General features: G+C 37.1%; 1 protein-coding gene across 4 annotated transcripts in view; it reads left to right on the top strand.

The window, feature by feature from the left end:
- The window catches only part of Dock4 (dedicator of cytokinesis 4), a 431845-nt gene that overhangs the window by 340098 nt on the left and 66127 nt on the right, over positions 1-25620 (top strand). For all 4 annotated transcript variants that reach the window (XM_069996180.1, XM_069996183.1, XM_069996182.1 and 1 more), the window contains exons 27-30: positions 7954-8048; positions 17600-17675; positions 19495-19595; positions 20222-20280. In XM_069996180.1, coding sequence (XP_069852281.1) covers positions 7954-8048; positions 17600-17675; positions 19495-19595; positions 20222-20280 — 331 coding nt within the window. The remainder of the gene's footprint in view (positions 1-7953; positions 8049-17599; positions 17676-19494; positions 19596-20221; positions 20281-25620) is intronic.

A 25620-nucleotide genomic window follows, 5' to 3' on the forward strand; every position in this document is an offset into this window, starting at 1 on the left:
TGAGCTCAGTGGGAGTTCACAAGCTAACAAGCACAAGATCCTTGGTTTAGGATCCCCAGCATCCACAACAGTTTTCCTATTTTTAAAAAGCTGCATATTTTTAGAGTCTGAGAATTAAAAAATAGCAGAGCCACATACTGATAGATAGATACTGTGTATCTACCTAGTAATTTTTTTTAAAGCATAAATGCTTTACTTGTTCACATTGACAAGAAAACTAATGGAAATACCGTGGACTTTATTCCTGTCTATCAACATACTTTTTCAAATGAGATATATTTTATTCAGACCAGGAAAAGTATATAATGATACTAACTACTTAATCTGTCATTTAGGAAATACAAACTAAGCACCTCAAGTATGGTGAGCACTGAGGCAAGCATTGGAGTTCTGAAGGGAAATCAGACAAGTAGTCGGCATTGGCCCCTGAGTACTGTGTGTACCAGGAAAGCTCAAGTCAACAAGGAAACTTCCTAACAGAGAATTCATCTGAGAACTATAACATTAGTAGAAATATATTCACAATTAAAATATCACTTGTGTGTTAACTAGAGTTATAACTCAGCAGTAGACATGGACAAGGCCCTGAGTTCCATGCTAAGTGCCAGAAAATGAATCAACTATTAATTAATTACTAATTAAAATGCCACCTTTAATGTCCTAGCTGGCATAGCATGTCTTCTTCCTCATCTTTATAGTACTCATTGGAATCTGGAACATTTTGTTGATTTGGCCATATGTTTTCTGGTTTCTTGCTCATATTGTCATATCCCAGAACATGTCCAGCATATTCGGCAGTCAAGATATATTTGTTGATCATTTGATAGAATATGGAACCTGAAGAGCAAAGTTGTAATACACAAGGTTCTGTGAGTGGATATGGACTCTGTTTTGAAGACTTATTGAGAGCTTCTATGAGAGAATGATATAATCATATTTGTGTGGTTATAGTGTAAAAGTGGACTAATGGAATAGGCAACAATCCCTGTGAAGAGTTTGATGAACAGCTGATTGTAGTGGTAGGTACTAACTAGAGACATTTAAGAACATGAATTGTCAGGATATGATGACTGATTATATTAAAAACTGTGAAGGAGAGGTAGTAGTTTTTAACAATGGGTTAAATGCTGGCACTGTTCACTGAATGAATTAGGAGAAGATGGACAAGTTTGTAAGCAGAAGTAATCCAATGTTAGTCTAAATTTGGTCACTCAAGGGACATCCAAATGAAAGTAGTTTCATAGATAATGCCTGAAATTCAAGAGAGAAAGTGAGGCTGCAGATACGTAGATTTGAGAACTGACAATTTATGAATAATGGACATCATGGGAGTAAACGTGAACATTCAAGGAAACTGTAGAGTTACAGACCCTATCTTAGCATTCTAATGCATGCTGCTTCACAGAGGTCAAGTGACAGTCACAAAAAGGTCTATGCGTATTGTTGGGGATAGTTAGTGATTTCAGTGCAGGGAAAGGAAGAAAGCCAGGCCATCTTACATTGAAGTATGAGAAAGCAAAAGAATGGGAGAGATGTACATAATCTTTAAAGAAGAACAAGGTATTGTGGCTACTGAATGATAACTTTGGATGTCAGAGAAAACAGCTATCACGGAGACAGAAGCATGTTTAAATATTAATGATTAGAGCTGATGGAAAGGAAGAAGCGAAGCATGCTAATCTACACAGTGAGGCCCTTAATAGGCGTCCGGCATGGAAAGAATTAGCCTTGCCTGGGAAGATCACCTTGTTAGAAGTGTTAGAGGAAAGTAGCTAGAGTAAATGCAAAATACAGGTCATGTATTTAATTTGCTAAGGGCTAATTAGCCATCTGATTTTAATCTGAATATTAAAAGTTCATATGTCACCTTTTATTAGGTAAATTTTCCCTATGCTCAATTTCCTACAATATTGAATGTTTTGTTAGCTATGTTCCCCCAAAGCTATCTTATAGTACTTTTCAGAAACAATACTGATGGCCAGGCAGCAGTGGCTCACTCATGTAATCCTAGCTACTCATGAGGCTGAGATCTGAGGATCATGGTTCTAAACTTGTCCAGGAAGAAAAGTCCCTGTGGATTCTTATCTCCAATTAGCCACTCAAAAACTGGAAGCTGGCGCTGTGGCTCAAGTGGTAGAGAGCTAGCCTTGATGGCAAAGAGGCTCAGGGACAGAGCCCAGACCCTGAATTCAAGCCCCACAATCAAACAAATAATAATAATAATAGTAGTTGTAGTAGCAGCAGCAGCAGCAGCAGCAGCAGCAGCAGCAGCAGCAGCAGCAGCAGCAGCAGCAATAGTAGTAGTAGCAGTAGTACAGGTCCCAAATCCTTAGTACCAAATGTATTTTGGAAATCAGAATTTTTGCAACATTTCATCTTGTCCATTGCAGGAAGGTTGAGTGATGCCATTACTATCCCCAAGTAAATGGAAGAACTAAGAATTATATTAACATCCTGATATCTTTGCTCAGGCAGCTAAGTGAGGTTTTCCCTTGAAGGTTAGCAAACCAAAATCTTTGCTATCAAACTATATAAAATGTAACTTTTTACCTCTTTAAACGTTACAAGAAATTATTAGCTTTAAAGTGGAAATGTATAAGAAGGGTCAAATTAGAGGGAGAGTTATTTGGGATTTTGATCTACACTGAGCCTAGAAATTAAATAAAAAACTGTAGATAAGCAAGGTCCAAATAAGTATAGTGGTATTTGATTTAAAAAATCTCATATTGGGATTATACAAAAATCCCATGGAACTGTACTAATTTTTAAAAAGTGACACATCAAGATATGTAAAATGGCTTAGTCCATTTTCTGTTGCTACAACAGAGTGCCTGACACTAGACAGTAAAAAGGGACATTATTTGACTCTTATTTCTAGAAGCCAGGAAGTCCAAGGCTATGGCTCCAACATTTACTTGCCTTCTTTTCAAAGCCTTCTGGTGCGTCAATTCATAATGGAAATTGAAGGGCAAGTAGGAATATGCAGAAGAAAATCTTAGGAATAATTTCTTTGTAACAACCAGCTCTTAAAAACTATGCTAGTCTATGAAAACAAGAACTCAACAGTGAGACAAAGGTGTTATCCCATTCATGAGGGCTCTGTTTCTATGGCCCAGACACCTCCTACGAGGCCCAGATCCCAATACTACTATATTAAAAAATTAAGGTTCTGACATAGTGAACATTGGGAAAACACCATGAAACTAAAGATGTCCTATTCCTTCCCCCTGTATGCCCTAATCCCCACAAGAAGCTGTTGTTAAAACCCATAAATGTACTCCTAAACTTTCTATGTTATAGTTGCTATATACATACACATATATTGGTTTTTTAAATTGAATTGTGCTATTCATATTGTTTTTCACTTTTTTCACACGACAGTATCTTACTGGTATTAGATATTCCAGCACTTTAGTTTTTCCAAATCTCATTGTATGAATGCTACATAATTTAACTTGTCTCCATCTGATGGGCAGTCTGGATATTTCTGATTTTGTCACTAGAAAGGATCTTGAAGTAAACATATGTATGTTAACAACTATCTCTATGAATTTATACAGATTTTATAAGTATGGAATAAGTTCCTGGATTTAATTGTTAGGTCATAGAATATACACATTGAATATAATGACATTATATTATATTCTGTGTACATTATGCAAAAATTGAATTTGAGAATAGGGATGGGAAGAGGATGATGGAAGGGGCACCATTGATAAAGATGCCTTATACTCATAACCTGACTTATGGGATTGGAACCCTTTGTACAACTACTTATAATAGCAACAGAAAAGTATATACATATTTTTAAAATCACAATTGATACTGAAAAACTACATGTTAAAGCTTTAAATGACTTTTCATTGTTCTTTATTCCTAGCACTACTGCTTTTTTCTTTACCAATTCAAAGATTTGTCTTAATATTTCCCACTGGTTCTCTAAACCAAATCAAATTTGGGAATGGAGCAGTTCTCAGGTATCTACAGAGACTAGTGGTATTGAACACCATTTGTTCTTAAAGAACCAGGATGCCTATACAGTTATTGTGAAGTGGCTTCTGGCTTTTTGAACAGTGTGCCCTGCTTCATCCTGAGGTACTTGTGTGTGAGTGGCATGAGTCACTGTCAGCACTGGTGTGTGGGAGCAAAGGCCTGAGCGCTGGTAGTCTGTATTCTTTTTTGCCTTCTATAAAATATTACATTATTTTTAAATGAACAAAAGTAATCACTAGGTAGTGATTAAGTATTTTTTTCTTTCTCCTTTTGTAGTCAGTAATGTTTTATTATACACCCACCTTCCACTGGGAACTAGCATATAATCCATATCCTTGATATTTCGTGTATGTACAACATTGAGACTCTTGTTCTTTGGTGATTATGACTTTTCAAATAGAGCCGTGGGGAGCTTGTTGTAGGTATAAGATTATACATGGCCCAGAACTTTTCATTGTTTCCCCATATATGGGCTCAGTAGCTTTCAAATGCTCATATCTAATCAAGCTTCAATACAACTTTAAAACTTGGGCACTTTCCATTACAGGACAAAATCTAGCTCCTTTGTCACATTGACTCCGTCCTCAGTCTACCTTCCCAGCTTCAGTATCCTCCAGCCCCTTCCAAACACTTTCATGCCAGCCTCTTAAAATATTCCATATATATGGAGTATATATATATATATATATATACATATATATATACATATATACCTATATGCCTTTTAATAATAATTTTCTTCTTTCTATCAGAAATACCTATTCTACATTACTTCATCTTCTACCAGTCCCTTTTCTGATTTCTACTCACACTATATAATCCCTCTCAGGTACCACTGTCCCAGTCTGCCACCCACCTGTCTGATCACATACCATACACTGTGATCATTTACAAGGCCTTGTGTTTTTTTATGGCGTCTGGCTCCTTGAGTCGTAACCACATCTTTACCTTAAGCAGAGAGCCTGAGACATTAAATCTTTGCTGAATGAATGCGCACCCCCAATGAATTTCTATTTTTTCCATATAATTATCTTAACTTGCTTTATTTGAATATATTGATTATAGAAAAATAGTTCTACTGCTTCCAAAGATGGAAGACCATTTGGGAGTTATTTTGCCTAATGCACTTTTAAAAATGTAAAGCTAGCCAGGCATCACTGGCTCATGCCTGTAATCCTAACTACTCAGAAAGCTAAGATTTGAGGATCATCGTTTAAAGCCAACCCAAGCAGAAAAGTCCCCGTGAGACTCCTCTCCAGTTAACCACTTAGACGCCTAAAGTGGCATTGGGACTCAAGTGGTAGAGTGCTATGTCTTGAGCACAGAGTCTCAGGGACAGTGCCCAGGTCCTGAGTTGAAGTCCCATGAACGACCAAAACAAAAATGTATAGCTTAGTACAGTGATGGTTACCAATATTCTTTCACTGTGTTCAAGCTATCAAGGATATTTTATACTTGAAATTTCTGGTATATTTTGAAAATAACATAATTACTATTGTCTAAGTAATATGTCTCTAAAAGTCTCTCCTGTTTACTGCTCTTGATTTGACTACCTGCCTCATGATGCTTTCTTCTCTGGATGTCCTGACCCAGGTTTTCTGGTCTCAGAATTCCTCTTCCTGTGTCTTATACTAGTTCATAAAGCAGTACCTGGACTAACAACTGAAGACTGGCCCAGTAGATAAAATCTTGTCCCCTCTTTTTCATTCTTTCATCCAATTTTCCCCTGATATTCCAATCCCACCTCCTTACCCTACTTTGCACATATCCCTACAGCCACCCTTCATGCTATTAAAAGTTCTGAGGTGAACAATAAAATCACATTATTTATAATTTATTTATACTCCAAACTAATAAACTTCAGTAAACAAATGACTCACCACTTTGATGGTTTTTCTTTAAGTTTATTTAAGCAGAAGCAACAATATGGGACATCTTTGAAAGATAAGTGCAAATGCGTTTTTTTAAAAACAGGAACTATACATATTTATGCCTGAAAAACTTCAAAAGAATCAACTGAAAAACTAGAAGAGTCGCTTTTAGAAATGTTTTTTTAAAAGGACTTCTCACAGTTTTCATATGCAAAAGGACTAGAATGTGAAATGATTAGTTGTTGTTGTTTGTTTGGGGGGCAACTATTGAACCCAGAACCTCCTGCGTCTAAGTACAGCAACTCCTATAAAATACACCCCTGCCCCACAGTTGTCTGATCTACAGTGGAGTACATTTGGGAAACTGTTGTTCATGATTGGCCATCAAAAGACAGATGACCTGGTGGGAATGTTTCCTCATGATGCATACTACATATCCATGTATGTGTGCTAATGCCAAAGAAGCTAAGGCTTTGTCAAAATATTTACGGGTTGGATTGAAGTTGTTAGTGTGTTAAAAAATTAAGAACCACATGGTTCTCAGTTTTCAGCTTTCTGTCTTCTGTTGATGAGAATGGCAATCATGATCTCACAGTTAGGCAGCTTGTATGTTTAACGTAATCTGTTGTTGGATTTGATGAATAAAAGTCTACTGTTTTGAATTATTTCTTAAGCAGCATCACACTGTTGCCTTAATTTAGATTGTCAAGAAATAATATTTGGGGAGTAGATAAAGAAAGGAGAGGCGGGAGAATGCAGTCATAATATTCAATGTACATATGTAAAAATGGAATTAAGAAAATGAAAGCAATAGTTGAAGTTGGGAGAGATGGGGAAGAATGATGAAAGAAGTATCATTGAGCAAGAGGCGTTGTTTTTCTGTACTGTTCATTGGACTCAGACCTTTTGTACAACTTCTGAAAGACAATTTTTTAAAAGAAAAATATACTTTCCTAGAATCACTTAAAGTTAGAAGAAACTAACTTTTCTAATTTGTAAATCTAAATCAATGCTAGATGAGCCAACCCCTTTATGAGTAGAGAAAACTACACTTTATGCATAGAGATAGATATAGATCTAGATAGATATAAATGATATATAGGTCACATGCTGTGGCATTCTGGGCCCTGTCTCTCATTAACTTTCAAGAAGTTATATTTCCATGTCTGAAGTTAACTTGTAGAGAGTTTACTTTTCTTATAATGAAAGTGAGAACTCTGAGAGGCAAGGCCCTTGCTAACTACTTAGACTTAACTGTGTCACAATGCAAATGTGCCTCAACACATCATGTTGTACATGGAGAAAACATTGTAATCTGTCCATTTAAGAAAAAAATGAAATTAAAGTTTAAAACGAATCAGAGAGAGAGAAGGAGGGAGAGAGGAATGGAGGGCAGGAGGGTGGGAGGGAGGGAGGGAAAAGGCAGATGCATCTCTAGGCAGTCAGCTTAAAAACCAGCATAGAAATGCCTGTGCCCTCTGGCACGAATCTGTGACACTCACAGCTGGCAAGCACTTGTCACTGGGCTCAACTTAGACACATTCTCATTTGAATTTATTCTGTATAACACATTCAGGAAAATTCACTCAGAATCCCTAAACATGCATACATCCTCAAGTACAATCTAAGATTGCCCTCTGAGAAGCACAGATTTTTATATAAAATGCTTCCTTATGAACATCACTTCCTAAATTTTAACAGCTACTTAATCAAATCAAGACAATTGGTTCAATTATTGCTCTATTAGAATGAGAAGTTCTGATGCTAAGGACATTTTAATAGATTTTTTAAGGGAGTATATTTGCCTGATCATCTTCTGTTAGAAGTTTTTATTTCTAGAACCTAAATTTTTAGAGCTAATGAGAAGCAATGGAGAATCACTTGCACTGTGTCTAAGAAAAGAAGAGAAAACACTTGGGCAAGCCAGATGGATTTGGGTACTGGGAAAAGGAAAGGTCATAGTTCTCCTGGTAAACTACTAAAATAAAGTTGTTAACATTGAGATGGTAACAACAGGACTGTCTACAGGGATGTGTGTGTTGACAATTAAAATAAATTAGTAATATGATGTATTTCCTTCTTATCCAAGGATTTCCTGCTGCAGATATTTACTGTATTTCGAATATTAATACGCCCGGAGATGTTCCCAAAGGACTGGACTGTGATGCGCTTGGTTGCTAACAAGTAAGCCATTTTAGATGATAATTACAGCTGAATGTATAGGGGACAAGAGAAGAACAGAATGATCTTTTAAATGCCATCTCCAGTTTGAAACTTCCAGGTTTTAGGATTCTTGGTCACTAAAATAACTTACCTTTCTTTAAAAAAAATATGTCTTACTATTATTCATGAATTACTATTTATAATGTACTGACACCATAGAAATACCAAACAACAAATAGGGAAATCCTATTCCCACTGACCTGATCTATCTTCTGCCCCACCTTGGGGTAATCACTTTTATTTGTTTCTTACGTACACTTTATTTAGAGTCTAGGAGGCAACATGATATATGTGCTGTCGTGCACACTGCTCTTACATATAAAAATCCTGGAAATAAACATTCTTCATTCTTTCATATTTTTATTCTCTTTTACCCTGAATAATATTCCATTGAATTGGTGTGTCGTAATTTGTTTAACCATATCACTCTTCCTGGACATTTGAATCATTTCTCATCTTTTATAACTCTTTTAAACTCAAAACCATCCATTAAGCAACTACTATGCGCTGAGTCCTGGGAATAAGACATGACCCTGGAGTTGAACAGCTGGCGATTAGAGCTACTTTTATTGATCCCAGTATTCTAGCATCATGATAAGTAATATGAAAATGAAAAAAGTACTCTGAGGAAACCTCAGCACAAAATTCAGATGTTTAGATAATTATTAACATAAACCTTAGTTTGAATCTCTTAGAATTGGTGAAATAACTTACAGTGAGCATATCCAGCAAAAACTAAAATGATATTTGAAAGAACATGAGCAAGGACAGGAGATTATGATGCAGTCAGGATGACAAGCACTGTTCTAAGAAAGTTTGATGTTATGGATTTATCTATGCTCTCAACTTCCTGTCACTCTAGTTCTCAGGACATTGAAGTTTAGGGGAAAAAAAACTGTCTTGACTTTCACTTCATACTCCTTATTTACTGTATTTCATTAACATTCTCACTACCAAGCCCACCCTCCCCTGCTTCTCCTTTCCCTTCTCCTCCAAATGCCAACACCCACATTCTCAGGGTGAAGGTTATATTCTCTACACATCTCTCCATAGGCCAAGGTCACCATATGTCTCCCCCAGATTCCCAGGTATGATGATAAAGAGCTCAAGGGATGCAGGATTACATTTTGATTAGATAAGCTTAATGTGGCTTCTGCTGCAGTATACATTTATAGCCTTGGAGGTGTTAAAATGATGTGTTAAAAACATGGGAAAGTAACAAATAGTGTAATATGGCATATTCTATTTTACATAAGTACAGAAGCAGCTTTTCCATTTTGAAGACTAATTGAGACTAGTGACATAGCTCTGTTTAGAATTTTGCATATATATATTTTGATATCTGTGAGTAGAATGGAGTATCATTTCTTCCGGATGGTACAGATTTAAGTTGAAGCTTTTGCTCTTTTGCTCTGGCCTTACTACTCAGGATCAACTGTCCTGGTCCTGGTGAGGGCTGGGAATGACGCAGCTAGTTGATGGGAAGAGGTCCTCACCATTTGGCCATCCCCCCTGCCTCACATGAAGAGCTATATTTTGGCTTGAATTAGAATTTTCAGTGGCAGGAATTCATACTGAAAGTAAATTTAACATTTTCTTCTTAGGTACCCAGGCTCTCTTGAGCATGTTGAAAATGTACAGTAACAATGTGGCTTTTTAATAGAAAAGATGCCTCTGTCTTCCCAAACTAAAAATCCCTACTCCATTTATGAGCACACTCATGGCCAGATGAGTGGATAATTTGTTTAAGAAGTATAAATTCTGCCTTTGGATAAACATACAATGTTTGAATTTTTTGTCTATTATTATATTAACTAAATGGCAACATGGTTTTCAGAAATGAACTCTGTGTAATGCATTTAAACTGAAAATTTCTCCCATAGGAAACTCAAAAAGAGCCATGATGCTTTGCAAAATGCAATTTCAGACCATAGCAACCTAAGCGAATGCTAATGCAAGTCTGACACTGCCTTTCCACTGGCAGTGATGGAAGCTGCAAGTCTAGTCTCTTTATGGACAAGAATCTAAATGAGAAACTGCTATGCTGAACCGACCACCTGCTGTGTGCCCTCCTCTCCTCAACCCTCTCCTCTCTTCTCCTTAGTTAACTGTACTATCTACTTCCCATTCAAATAATGAAATCATATGAAACTCATTGTCCATTGCATAAATTGATAATGTAGTTCATTGTATAAATACAATGTAGTCCAGAAATAAGCCTTCACCTATTTGTCTTTATCATTCTTTAACATTAATTTAAAAATTAGATTTTTGAAACAGGCATGGTGGCACATCCCTATAATCCCTGAGGTCAGCATGAGCTCCACAGTGAAATTCAAGGAAGGGAGGGAGGGAGAGAGGGAGGAAGGGAGGCTTACACCTGTCTATAATCCTAGCTACTCAGAAGGCTGATATCTGAAGATCCTGATTTCAAGCCAGCTTGGGTAGAAAAATCCAAGAGATTCTTATCTCAGTTAACCAGCCACTTGTGTGGCTCAAGTGATAGAATGCCAGCCTTGAACAGAAAAACCGAAGCAACAGCTCAAGGCCCTGACTTCAAGCCTCAGTAACCAATGTACAGAGAGAGAGAGAGAGAGAGAGAGAGAGAGAGAGAGAGAGAGAGAGAGAGAGAGAGAGAGAGAGAGAGAGAGAGAGAGAGAGAGAGAGAGAGAGAGAGAGAGAGAGAGAGAGAGAGAGAAGCACAGATCTATGAGGGCATTTATGAAAGGAACATTGTTCTTCACTGAAATAGGAACAGTCTTTTCATGAAGGAGTAAAACTTAAACCAAAAATTATTTCAGGAAATAGCAAGTGAAGAATGTTCCTATGTAGGAATAGCATGAACAAAGATTCTGTGGCCCAAGAGAACATGAACTATTTTCAGAAACTGGAAAATCATCAGTATGGGGGAAGGAAGGGACCGATTAGAAAGGGATCAGGGCCCAAGTGTTGGGTAGAGCAACAAAAGTGAAACCTGGAAGAATGCATTAGCTTACTGCAACCATCTAGGGAAGAGCTGACAGTGGCTTGAACATGTAGGTAGTAATGAAGGTAATAAGATCGATTTTGAAAATAAAGAGGGTAAGACTTGAAGATGAGATAACTGGATGTGATTGGGGGAGAAAAAACAGGGATTGAAGATTGTCCTTAGGTTTGCAGACCATTTACTTAGGTGGAAATACTGAGAGGAATAGATCACGGATTAGAAAAGTGAAGTTGATGAGGAAGAATAAGCTAGAACAAGCAAGATGTGCTTGAGTAGAGTACAGGGGAAGAGTTTGGGATTGGATCTGTACTTTTAGGGTCATCATCAGATGACTATGAATGGAAGCTATGGAACTAAATGAGGCACTCAGGAAGAGATGAGAAAGTAATAGGTTAGTAGAGTAGTGCCCAAGAAAAATGAGATGCCTGTCATGCAGGATGAGAAGCAGGAAGGTAAAATACCCAGTGGAACAATAGCTAGCCAGGTGCAGTGGCTCAAGCCTATACCCCTAGCTGCTTGGAAGTAGATGAGGGTATTGCAGTTTGATTCCTGGGCAATGATTAGGTACGCCAGCAGAAAGCTGTACTTGAACTAGAAGCACTCACAATCTGTCTGGAATGGTAGGAAGGGAGGCAGAAATCTGTGAATAGTGGTGTATATAACCTGTAGTGTATCCGCTAACATTGCTAATGCGATTGTGTTTTTTGTTTTCTAAGGATACTTATCTTTAAATTATAAAATACCTAATAAGTAAGGGAGGGTGGGAGGAGTGAAACAGTGATCTGGGGAAGTAGAGCTGTGGCTGAAATGGTAAAGTGCCAACCTTGAGCACAAAAGCAAAGCAGGAGCCCTGAATTTTTTTGTGCCAATGTCAATGCATACAGAGTTAGTGATTTTTTTTATCAAAACTGTATGTTACTGTAAGTGTGTCACAATGATGTAAGTGGTTGTTGCAAATACTTATGCAAGATTTGCTTGCTCATTGCATCTCTTATATGTTGAGAGGAGTTGGTAAGGAGAATGCGTACCTGAAGCTTTCCTTCAGCTTCTTCCCTTTGTTAAGGATGGGGCCTAACAGAAAATACAGAGTAGCCATGTGACTGATTTTCTACCAGAACTTCCTTATGTACTGAAACCTTTTAAAATCACCAATGTAAATCCTTCCCCATTCTCGTAACCTCACAGCACTACATGTTTCTCTGATAAAAGCAAAATTTCTCCTTTTTTCCTAGTTCTATCCGCCTGGATCAGACTTACCTGCCTTAATTTCAATCCTTTTTTGACAATATCTAACATACATATAGATATATGTGTATGTGTATGTATTATATATATATACACACATATGAATGATCTGGTAAATTAGTTTAGCAAAGCAGAGATACAAATGGATAATTTGGCCAGTCATTCAACAAACACTTGTATTTTAACTTGGCTCTTGCTGGCTATATAAACAAGGCCAGACACCCCAGAGGTATTTTTCTCTGCATTCTGACCTTATCTGTCTTTTAGACTATCTAACCTCAAGCAACACACAGAAAGAATGATCAGTGCATCAGAATCAACTAGTTCAGCCTATCACAAATTAACCAACCAGTGGTGGTGGTGAGGCCCTGGGGTATATTTGTCTTTTAAGTTATTCTCTTACACACTTAAGTTTCAGAAGCAGTAGCTGGATGAAGTCCCATAGTGACTGTCCAGGATCTTTTTCTGCCCTTATATGGTTTTGTGTCCGTTTCTGATACTTCCAGTGAAGTCAGCATGTTGTAGGGAAGTCATACTTCAAGAATAGATTTTCTTCATTTTTTTTTTGTTTTTTGTTTTGTTCTTTTGTTGATTTGGGGAGGAAGGAGGCACTGTATTTAAGATTCTCTTCATTTTTTTCAATATGTAAATCTCTGTATAGCTGATTCCCAGTTTATCCACAAGGTGTTTCTGTTACTCCGTGTATTGTTTTTTGGAGATGGCTTATCCTTGAGCAGATTTTCAAGTTGGAGTAGCTTTCAAAAGAACAAATAGAGGAAATGTGTTTTCTACAGAGGAGGCTGGAATTTAGACAGAGTTGACTGAAGATAATTCCTAAATCAGGCTGCTAGAAAAATCATGAAGCAGTTACTTTTATTCCCTGTGCATCAGTTCCTCTTTCTTGAGTAGATAGTGCCCATAAATTATGGTTGTCAAAACTGATTCTTGTTCCTACATTTCTGCAGCAGAAATCAGTTATTTGGCCATTTGTGGTAACAGATTGCAAACCTTTCTTGTTGACTGAGTTGGAGCCCTGAGATTTGAAATACACCCATATTCAGAAACTGACTCACAAGTAAAATAATGAAACCAGAGGAACCACATGGCTTTAGATGAATTGGAACAAGTGAAGAAAATCTCTCAGCCCTACCATTGTCCAATGCAAAGAAGGAACAATTAAGTACAAATGCTATAACTGGCTGGAGAGCTTTTGTGTTAAGGAACTGTGACAGTGCTGTTATTGGGAGCTACCTCTTAGCCTTGGGCTGAAAGTTTTAGGCATAACTGAAAAGCATTTGAAGTAGTCATTGTAAAATCTCCTGAGAAGTCTTATTTTGGAGGTCCTCTGCTTCAGCATAGCAAACATACAAAATGAGTCTACATGCTACACATTACAGATTTTTTTATGTATTTTATTGCAAAAATACTCTACAGAGGGGTTACAGTTACATGAGTAAGGTAATGAGTACATTTCCTATTGAGCATTGTTACTTCCTCCTTTGTTTTTCCCCTACCATCCCTTCCCTTCCCACCTCCCCAACTCCTCCCTCACTCCCCCCCACAAGTTGTATAGTTCATTTTCAATGTAGTATCTTGTACATCTCGTTATTACAATGGGTCAACCTTATTTCAGCATTTTGTTATTTCCCTTCCTCTCACCGAATTAGAAAAATGTATATATAAGATGCAGGGTACTAACATCAAATACAGTGAAAACAGGGATTATACCATGGGGGAAGAACATACCAAAGAAACAAAAAAAATCACATAGTACATTTTAAATATGTTAAAAAAAAACAATAGCAAGAAAGAAGAAAACCACTTGTGTCCCTATCTTGGGGTTCATTTCACTTAACATCATCTTACATAGTCATATGTACATAGCTTTTGACTTTTTCTGCTTGTCCTAGACTTATACTAGTTATTGCAAATAAGGAGACCATGGGACCTATGTTTCTTTGGGCCTGGCTTACTTCACTTAATATAATGTTTTTCCAAGTCTTCCGTTTCCTAACAAATGGGGCAATGTCATTCTTCCTGAGGAAGGCATAGAATTCCATTGTGTATATATACCACATTTTCTTGATCCATTCATCTACTGAGGGGCATCTGGGTTGGTTCCATATCTTAGCTATGGTAAATATTGCTGCGATAAACATAGTCAGGTTGGTAGCTTTAGTATGGCCTTGTTTGTGATCATTTGGGTAAATGCCCAAAAGTGGGATTGCTGGGTCATAGGGGAGCTCTATGTGGAGTCTTTGCTTTCCAAAGTGGTTGAACAAGTTTACACTCCCACCAACAATGCAGTAGGGTTCCCTTCTGTCCACATCCCCTCCAGCATCTGTTGTTATTAGATTTCTTGATTATAGCCATAGTAACTGGGGTGAGGTGGAATCTCAATGTTGTTTTGATTTGCAGTTCTTTTATGGCTAGAGAAGTTGAGTATTTCTTCATGTGTCTATTGGCCATTCTTTTTTCCTCTTCAGAGAAGTTTCTCTTCAAGTCTTTAGCCCACTTATTTATTGGGCAATTGTTTCTTTGAGGATTTGTTGTTGGGGAATTTACTTTTTTTAGTTCTAAGTATATTTTAGGTATGAGACCCTTGTCCATTGTATGGCTAGTGAAGATCTTCTCCCAGTCTATGGGCTTTCTATTGATCTTGCTAGCTATGTCGTTTGCCATGCAGAAGCTCTGCAGTTACATGCAATCCCATTTGTCCAACCTGTCTTTGATTTGTTGTGTTTCTTGGTCTTTATGAAGAAAAATTTAACCTGTGCCAAGGAGAGTAGAATTTCTCCTATTCCTGTAGTGTTTTCAGGGTGTGTACTTTGACTTCGAGGTCTTTGATTCATTTGGAGTTGATTACTGGTGCAGGGTGATATATAAGGATCTAGCTTTAGTTTTCTACATGTGTTTAACCAATTTTGCCAGCACCGTTTACTGAAGAGGCTTTCTTCCATTCTATTTTTTTTAGCTCCGTTTTCAAAGATTAGGTGGCTATAAGTCTATGGGTTCATTTCTGGGTCTTTAGTTCTATTCCATTGGTCCTCAGGTCTGTTTTTGTGCCAGTACAAAGCTGTTTTGATTACTATGGCTTTGTAGTAGAGTTTGAAATTTGATATTGATATTTTTCCAGCACTGTTCTTTCTGTTAAGGAATGTTTTTGCTATCTGGGGTCTTTTATTGTTTCATATGAATTTCTAGGCTGCTTTTCATTGAAGAATGAGATATTGATAGGCATGGCATTGAATTTGTATATAGCCTTTAGAAGTATTGCCATTTTCACGATGTTAATCCTCCCAGTCCAGGAGCATGGGAGGTTTTTCCACTTCATAAGTTCTGCTTTCATTTCCTTTTTTAGGTTTTTAAAGTTTTCATTGTAGAGGTCCTTCACTTGTTTAGTTAACTCCTAAATATTTTATTTTTTGTGGGGCTGTTACAAAAGGAGTTGATTTCCTGATTTCGGCTGTGCTCTTATATTTTTGTTGATATATATTTTGCTCAGCTTTTTGTTGAAAAAAATTAAAAGCCTTTTGTGTGTTTGTTGGTATAAGGATTTGAACTCAGGGCATTTTGCTTGTTAAACAAGCACTCTACAAACACTGGTTTTTTTTGTTTTTGTTTTTGTTTTTTTTTGGTTCCGGTCGTGGGGTCTGAACTCTGGGCCTGGGCCCAGTCCCTCAGCTCTTCAGCACAAGGCTAGTGCTCTACCACTTGAGCCACAGCGCCACTTCTGGCTTTTTTCTTTTTTTGCTTATGTGGTGCTGAGGAATCGAACCCAAAGCCTCATGCGTGCAAGGCAAGCGCTCTACCACTGAGCCACCTTCCCAGCCCCATGCACTGGTTATTTTTGAGATAGAGTGTTGCTTCCTTCCCAAACAAGCATCTGGACAGTGGACCTCCTATTTTCCACCTCTTACCATAGCTGAAATGGCAGGCACATGGTACCACACCTAGCTTTTTTCAGCTGAGATCGAATCTCACTGACTTTTCTGCTCATGATTGTCTCAAACCTCAGTCCCTGTAATCTTAGCCTTACAAGGTGCTAGGTTTATGGGTGTGAGCTACTGGCACCAGGCCAGCATTTCTTTATATTAATCTCTTAAAATAATGCCTTGTAAGGACATCATTTATTTTTGATAGGTTGTGATTTATCATCATTTATGTATATTTTTCTTGATCTTGTATTGAGAACTGGGGCTTTTTTACATCATAGCACTGTGTTACATGTGCATCTCAGGAAAAGCCACAGAGGTTTTAAATATCATCCATTCATATACTGTTGCTTAATTTGTAGTAACGTTGGTGGCTTATATTGTTTCAACATTAAATAACCTAACTGGAAACAAATTCAATTATATATATGTGTGTGTATGTGTGTGTGTGTGTGTGTGTGTGTGTGTGTGTGTGCATGTGTGTATATAGATAGACAGATAGATAGATAGATAGATAGATAGATAGATAGATAGATAGATAGATAGATAGATAGATAGATAGATAGATAGATAGACTCTTCTGGATTTTTTAAAAAGTGAGGACAATTTGGACAAATTGCAGATCTCTTGCCTTAAGCAAGAATGCTCACCAGATCCTTTCTTCTTAATCTCTCAAGCAGGATACATGAAGCTCTACATGCCCCTTCTGTTAGGCTTACTGAGTGTTCTCACCCTGGAAGTAGATGCCCCTTTCTTTAAGTGCCTGTGAGGCTCCCTGTAGCTTTCACACACCTTAGCTCTGGGTCCTAGGCAACTTCACAATCAGTAATTGTTTCTTTAGTGGCAGTCTTATCACTCTGAGTGGGACTCTGCTTTCCATAACTCTCAGCCTAACATCTTCCATGGGGGAGAACACAGAGAGGGCATCTAGTAAGTGCATGATATAGTCTGTCATTGGGTGCTGTTTGTTTCATAGCTAGGCTTTATTTATTTTATGATAATAAAAATGGGTTTATGGTTACATTAATAATTTTGCCTTGCTCAGAAATTAATAAAAACACACAGATATCAAGATACTAATGTATTCCTGCCTGAATCATGTAATTTAATAGATAGTCCTCTGTTTTATTTTACAAAGAAACTAACTTTCATAATAGATTTTTTCCTTTTTTCTGTAGGGGGGGGCAGGAACTGGCACCTTTCTTTTTAGAATTATCTTAACATTTTTCCAGTGCCTATTGAAGGAGATTTTCTTTTATCTTCGGTGCTTTTTATTCTTATTTGCCAAATGATTTTCAGTAATGTGAGAATTTCAACTCAAAATGTTTTCTTTTTCTTTTTCCTAGTGTTATTATTACAACAGTTCTGTACCTCTCAGATGCACTTCGTAAGAATTTCTTAAATGAAAACTTTGATTATAAGGTAAGTATCTATATAACTGTCTGGCTTGTGCTGAAAGAGTCACAAAAAGGAAAAACAAAGGATAAGAAATGTACTCGTTACCTTGCTCACGTAACTGTAACCCCTCTGTACAGTATTTTCACAATAAAAAAAAACTTATTTTAAAAAAAGAAACACAAATACTAGAAAAAAATGCAATTTTAGACCTGTATGGTAGCATACACTTATCACTCCCAGAATCCTGGAGGCTAAGGCAGAAGGATTGAAAGTTCATGACCAGCCTTAGTTACATAGCAACTTCAGAGACAGCTTGAACTGTATAGCAAACATGAGATACTGTGTCAAGAAACCAGAGGCTGCGGTGGAATATATCTCCTTGGTAGATTGCTTGTCTAGCATTCACCAGGCCCTGACTTTGAACCCCAGCACCACACACACACACACACACACACACACACACACACACACACACACACACACACACACACACACACACACACACACACACACACACACACACACACACACACACACACACACACACACACACACACACACACACACACACACTTCTATATCATAACTTAAAATATATTGGAATTTTATAATCAGTTTTACATTTTTTTCGGGGAGCAGTACTTGGTATGACCTCAGGGCCCCATACTTGCTTTACAAGCAGTCCAGCACTTGAGTCCATTGTACTTTCATTTTTTAAGGCAGGACTCACTTTTTTTTGCTCAAGTCAGCCTGGACTGTGATCCTCCTATTTTATGCCTCCAGCATAGCTAGGATGACAGGTGTATGTCACCACACTAAGCTGTGAGTGGATACGGTCTCACAAACTTTACCTGGGTTGACTCTGAACTGTGATCCTTTCACTCTCTGCTTCCTGAGTAGCTGGGTTACCAGGTGTTAGCCACCACTTCCTGCTCAATTCCACTATTTGATCTCTAAATTTTTTCACTATTCTTGCAAATCACCCTTTTTATATACATTCTTACCAAATTAAATTTGGTATATGTCCCTAGTTATTTAGATAAAAATTCATTACTGGAATTATTTTTGCTTTGGGTTTTTATCGTATTCCTTTTGATTTATAAGAGCTTTTTGCGTACGAAGAATATTTTTGTCACATTTCTTGTAGTTAGTTGTCTTTCATTTTGCACAGTGTCAGCAGGGAGCGTTTCCATTCATTATGTCCTGTGTGCCCTACTTCAGCTAAATTTATTTCAGGAAATGTTATTCTGATGTCTTTCTGATTCTGTATTTGGTACAAGAAAATATGGACTCAAAACGATTTGTTGGTATTCTCAGGAGACCACAGCATGACAATGCACACACACACACACACACACACACACACACACACACACACACACAATTTTTGACTGGAAAGATACTTTTTAAATGCTGTCTAAATTTAAAGCAATTAGCATATTCAAAGGAATATATGCATTTTTAAAAATTCTACATTAGAAAGAACTCCAGAAAAACAAATTCAAACCAAAATAACCTATCTTATACCTTAGCTTCCCTGGAAACACTCAGTGATATTGTAAGAGAAACAAAATATCTAGTATTTAGCATAAAGCAGAGAGTCCATGGAACCTCAAATTCAGCTTTGAAGTAGTATCTAAATAGACAGTATTTATTTAGCTTGCATAATTTCTTTGTTAAAGAATATCTCAAGCAGAAGAGCATAACAGCCTCTATGTATTCATATCAAGTCATAACCAATCTTATTTTAACTTTAATCCCATCCACTTAGCACTTGTGAAATAAACTCAAAATATGGGAATCACTTCACCTATATATATTTAAATGTCTTCTTCTTTTATAGATCTGGGATTCCTACTTTTACCTTGCAGTCATTTTTATAAACCAGTTGTGTCTACAATTGGAGATGTTCACTCCTTCCAAAAAGAAAAAAGTGTTAGAAAAGTAAGTAATCAGGAGGGAAATTTTGTCTTGAGGGTGTTTAAGCCAAGTGATTTACAAATCAAAACATCCAAAACTGGAAATCACAAATTGAGAAGCCATGACCCAAAGAACAAGAGACAATTTATTACATAAATTAAAGATTTTGAAATTTCTTGTTTTTTACCCCAAATCTTCCAGTATTCAAAATTATTGTAGAAGCCAAAAATGAGACAGATCTGTTTTACTAAAACATGTATGTAAAGATTTGATTTTGAAGCACCAAGAAATTTACACTAAGTATCTTTAATTAAAAAATTCTTGCCTTTCAAGCCAGGTGCCGGTGGCTCATGCCTGTAATCCTAGCTACTCAGGAGGCTGAGATCTGAGGATCGTGGGTTCAAAGCCAGCCCGGGCAGGAAAGTCTGTGAATCTCTTATCTCCAATAAACCACTAGAAAACCGGAGGTGGCGCTGTGGCTCAAGTAGTAGAGTGCTCTCCTTGAGCTGAAGAGCTAAGGGACAGCGCTCAGGCCCAGAGTTCAAGCCCCACCACCGACAAAAAAAAAAAAAAAATTCTTGCTTTTGAGTTCAGAGTAACACAATTGTTGTGGAGGCCTTGTGTCAGATTTGACTTTTGTTCCATTTTAGGTATGGTGATATGCGGGTAACAATGGGTTGTGAAATTTTCAGCATGTGGCAAAACCTAGGTAAGTTATGGAAAATACCACCTGCACTATGTAGTTTATCACTATACTTTTAAGTGTAAAAATGAAGAACAATTTACAAATGAGAGCATTTGAAATCCAAATCAGCAGAAATAATCTACAGAAATCAATTAACATGTTTGGAAAAAGTTACAACTAAATCTTTACACTGGTTTCTATTTGAAAAAAACAGCCTACTATTATATATGTCATAATGAATTAATGATAATTTTTCAAATATAGTATTATTGCAACATTATTTCCAGCAATAAAGTAACCATTCAGAATTTGTGTAATAACACAAAAATTTTAGAAGACTGTGAGTCACATAAATTTAGATTAAACTTCCTGAAATATTGACTTATGCATCACCACTTCAAAAATCTTCAGACCATTGACCTACGTCATAAAGAGCCTAGCCAAAGGATTTTAAAAGCATCTGCAGTTGCTAAGAGACTGTTAGATCCATTTTATTAATCTACCGCAGCACATAAAACATGTTATTCCAGCAAATTGATGGCACAGATCTAGTTACACAGAAGAGAATATTTGAAAAATAAATTATTTTAAATTCCATTGGCATATGATGTCTTTCTAGAGATTCATAACATTTAATTTGGTGTGTTAACTATGCAATTTTAGGGTACATTAAATATTACTGCATTTTAGTTCCTCCTTGAGATTTATTAAAATTATTTCACTTATTTAAATTGAATATGTAATAACATGAGAGTATCTTCTCTTTGGGGCTTATCCAAATACAACTTGGAGATGACAGGGTTTGTTTTTCTGTTACAGTTTTGTTTGAACTCTTGTTATAGAATGATTTTTGAACAGAACACATATAATCCTACAAATATACATAGCAATTTGAAGAAGGCTTGTTGTATACAATTGATCACAATGGTCAATGGTGCTTGCTTGCTGGTGATTTCAGGAAAACAAATGAGTTAGCATCTTAAGAATAACTTGCAATTATGAAAGGTCAGCAAAAAGAAATCGTGGTCTGTCTTTACATTCAGTTCAAAAATAGCCCTAAATGTTTGTTGCACTTGGAGAGCATTCCTCTTAGTCTCCAAGTTTTGATGATTCTTTGTGTCTTTCCTCTTTCAAAATTAGATCAAGAACCTTGTTGTATATTGAATTTGGCATTCATTTAGCAAGATATTTTTCAATGAACACTGTAACAAAATGCTTTCTGAAGAAAGTTATAGTTTTTCAGGCTCTAATTAGGAAGCCAGGATAAATGTGGTTGGATTACCAGAATATTAGCAAACATAGCAAGTTTTCTTTTCTAAACATTGCTGTCTATGGGCATTTGCACGTAAATCTTTATCAAGGCCAGGATAGCTGTGAACTTAGTCTCATATCCTTTTGTCTGCTAAATATAGCAGATAGCAGGTATACTTCATAAACTTTTCCATTTTGTCTTTCTCCAAACCCCCCCCCAAAAAAAAATTGGGGGGAGGGGGGTCCAGTCGTGGGGCCTGAACTCTGGGCCTGGGCGCTGCCCCTCAGCTCTTCAGCTCAAGGCTAGCACTCTACCACTTGAGCCACAGCGCCACTTCCGGCTTTTTTTCTTTTTGCTTATATGGTGCTGAGGAATCGAACCCAGGGCCTCTGGCATGCAAGGCAAGCACTCTACCACTGAGCCACCTTCCCAGCCCCAAAACAAAAATATTTCTACCTTTCTGAATTTTATGTTAAATTACTTCTCTGTTTCCCTTAGACATTCTAGGAAATCTCTGGAGCACTTAGAATGCAGTGTTCTTGAGTACAGTGATAACACAAAATGGTCCAGCACAGTCACCTGGGAGCCTGTAAGGAATGAAAATTCTCTGGCTATAACCTACAACTACTGAAACAAAATCTCTGGGAGGTAGCCCAGCATTGGGAGTTTTAGCTGGTTTTCCAGGTGATTCTTAGGTATTTGGCTAAAAATTGTAAAGCACTGCTTCAAAGCACACTATCCATTCTTTGTTATTCCATCCCTAAAGATTAACACTAGTACAGTAAAAGATTTTTGTTATGTTCCATTTGCAAGTTCTCACCATGATATAGTTCAAGTGGAGAGTGAATATAATTTGCTTCATTCCTTGGTTTCTACATTATTTCCCTAGAGTTCTGTCTTGATTTTTCTGGGGCTTTCAAAGCAGTAGGTGAATTTTAAAGGTTGTTGCTAGTGTACAACTGCTACAATTGGAAAATATTCAGAAATATTAAAGCCTTTCTTAAAACACACACTTTTATAAAACATTCAAAATGAAGCATTCGGTATACTCTTGTAACACCCCTTATAGGCCTTAACTAAACTTGTTATGTAAAAGTATTAAAATATATCAGTTATATTAGTTATGTAAAATAAATTAGTTACAATATCAAAGTAAATTAGTGTCCTTTTATATATTCATAAGTGTGTCATTAAATATGTATATGCTAAAAGAGAATTTATAATTTTTCATATTTTAATGTCACAGGCTAATAAAGTTCATGAGATGCTGGCTCATGATTTCAAGACTTTTCACTGCTGTGGCAAATACCTGGAAGGAACAATGTAAAAGGAGGAAAGTTTTATTGCTGGTTCACAGTATCAGAAGTTTCAGTCCAGAGTCAGATGCTTCATTTTTTTCTGGGCCTGTGGTGAGGGAGAATACCATAGTGGAAGTGTGGATTGGAACAAAACTGCTTACCTCCTGGGACCAGGAATCAAAGAGGAGAGCAGGCCTGTTGCTAGTGGTCTTCCTGCTTCCCCTTTGTTTCCATCTATGCTTGTAGCCTACTGAATGGAACTGCCCACAGTCAGGGCAAGTCTTCCTCCTTAGTAAATCATCTCTGACCTAATCTACAAATGTACTTTACTAATCCCTCAGTTGCCTCTCAATCCAATCAAGTTGACAAGATTAGCCATTACAAATTACAGTTTTTTGTATTGGTGGTGAGTTTGTTTATTTGGTTTTGTTAGGCATAATCTCATTATCTCAGGCTGGCCTAGAACTCACAATCCTCCTGCATCATCCTCCCCAGTGTTCAGATCCGAGCTATGAACACATAGGCTCGTCAGTGTTATTTCCAGCCATAGTCATCAGACTGGTAGGACTTCAAGTTGATGCATTTAAAGTATTTCAAAACTTATGTGTAATGTTAAATATGCATTTGTAATGATTAGTTTTAAACAGAAATTTTAAACTTCTTTCTGAATATACAAGTATTTAGAGTTTTAGTGTCTTTGAAGTTCATAGAACTGAGAGAAGTGAATTCTATGTTCTCTTTCTGTCTCTTCCCAGTCTTGGAGCTTTTTGGCAAGCAAGATTATAAGTGCTCATTTTCACCTTCACAGGAACAAATTTGTGGCTCCTGCTTTAGCTCACTAACATGCGGTCTAATTGACAGTGTAGGAACCAAACCAAAAGGCTTTTGTCTACAGGCAACAAGTGTAATGCACAGATAACCAGGCCAGTCTCTTCCCTCCTAAGAGAGGAATGGTTCCTGAGGACAGAGGGGCTTTGGGTTACTTATGGGAAATTTGAGTGAATGCTGCTTGTCCCTAATGCATGTAGAGCACTGTAGTCAGCATTATCCCTATTATATGGTTCCGATAATTTATTTTAAAATACAATTTTATTTTTATTATTAAGATGTTGAACAGTGGGATTGCCATTTCTTAAGTCTAGCAATGAGTACAATTCTTTTTGGACAGTGTCACCCCTTTGCTTTCTTCCACTTTCTTCCTCCTATCTCTCCCACAAACAGCATAGTTCATTTAAAAATGTATCAAATATTTTTAGTTATGGTTTAAAAATGCATTAAATATAGCACTTTAACCTTTTCACAATGTACAGTTTGCTGGTACTAAGTACATTCACACTGTAATACTATCCATCCAAGAACCCTTTTCATCTTGTACAACTGAAACTCTATGCCCATTAAACAACAGCCCCCAAATTTCCTCTCCCCCTCCCCACCCCTGGTACCACCATTCTACTTTTTATCTCTATGAATTTGAACAATACTTGTCCTTTTGGACTGACCTACTCACTTAGCAAAATAACTTCAAGATCTTTCTACGTTGTAGTGTGTATCAGCATTTCCTGCCTTGAATAATATTCCATTCTACCTTTTCTTTGTCTTTTCATCTATCCTTGGATACTTAGGCATAGGATACTTTTTGGGCTATTGTGAATAATGCTGCTGTGAACATGGGTGGACATATTCCTCTTTGGGACTTTAATTTCAATTATTTTGGGTGTGTTTCCAGAAGTAGATTTGATAGGTCATATTACAGTTCTATTTTTAGCTTTTCTTTTCTTTTTTTTTTTTTTGTCAGTTGTGGAGCTTGAACTCAGGACCTGGGTGCTGTTCCTTAGCAGTTTTTCTCAAGGCTAGCACACCCCTTTGAGTATGGCTCTACTTTGGATTTTCTGGAGGTTCATTGGAGATAAGAGTTTCATGGACTTTCCTGCCCAGGCTGGCTTTGACCCATAATCCTCAGTTCTCAGCCTCCTGAGTAGCTAGTGTTATAGGCATGGACCAGCAGTGCCCACCAGCTTTTTGAGAACCTACCATACTGTTGCTTTTGCATAGCTGCTGTACCCATTACATTCCCATCAGAACACAAGAGTTCCTGTTTCTCCACATAATTGCCAACATTTGTCCCTCTCTGGAGACAGAGTCATTATCCTAGTGGATGTGGGGTGTTAACACATTGTGGTTTTGGTAAAAAAAAAAAAAAAAAAAAAAAAAAAAAAACACTTGATTTTGAAGAATAATGACCAACTAGAGATAAGTGAATATCTTTTCTTAAATATGTTATTGTTTAGTATTTCATTTTGTAAGTTGAAGAACTATAAGTAGTCCATAAAGAGCAGAGGAAAGGCATACATTGCTGTCTCCCAAATTTTATCCATTTGTGCCTGGACTTGCAAGTATAAACTACAAGAAAGAAGTCTACTACCATCTCACCTTTAGTTCTCATCTTGCTGGGAGTTTAAGTTTTCCATTCTTTTTCTAGATGAGCTCCCATTCTTACTAAATATGAAGTGGACTCTTTGTTCCACATTTGCAAACACTGCATCTTGTAACTGCTGTGGAGAAATCAATACTTCCTAGCAGGCTGTTCTGTGTGCATAATTATAAAACTCCAACAGCCCAAGTAGCAGGTGCCCTAAATACTTCAAAACAAGGCCATGTGACTAACAATTAGACATGGGGAAGTATACTAAACCTGTGGTTTAAAACGAAATCACTGAAATGAAGTTTAGTTTGCTGTTTCTATACATAGCTCAAAATTTGCTTTGTTGCCTCAATAGGAATTAAATTTACAGTACTTGGGAAGCCTTTTCAGGT

Source organism: Dipodomys merriami, unplaced genomic scaffold, assembly GCF_024711535.1.
Source record: "Dipodomys merriami isolate MVZ:Mamm:240054 unplaced genomic scaffold, mDipMer1.0.p SCAF_5, whole genome shotgun sequence".
In the NCBI taxonomy this organism is placed as follows: Eukaryota; Metazoa; Chordata; class Mammalia; order Rodentia; family Heteromyidae; genus Dipodomys; species Dipodomys merriami.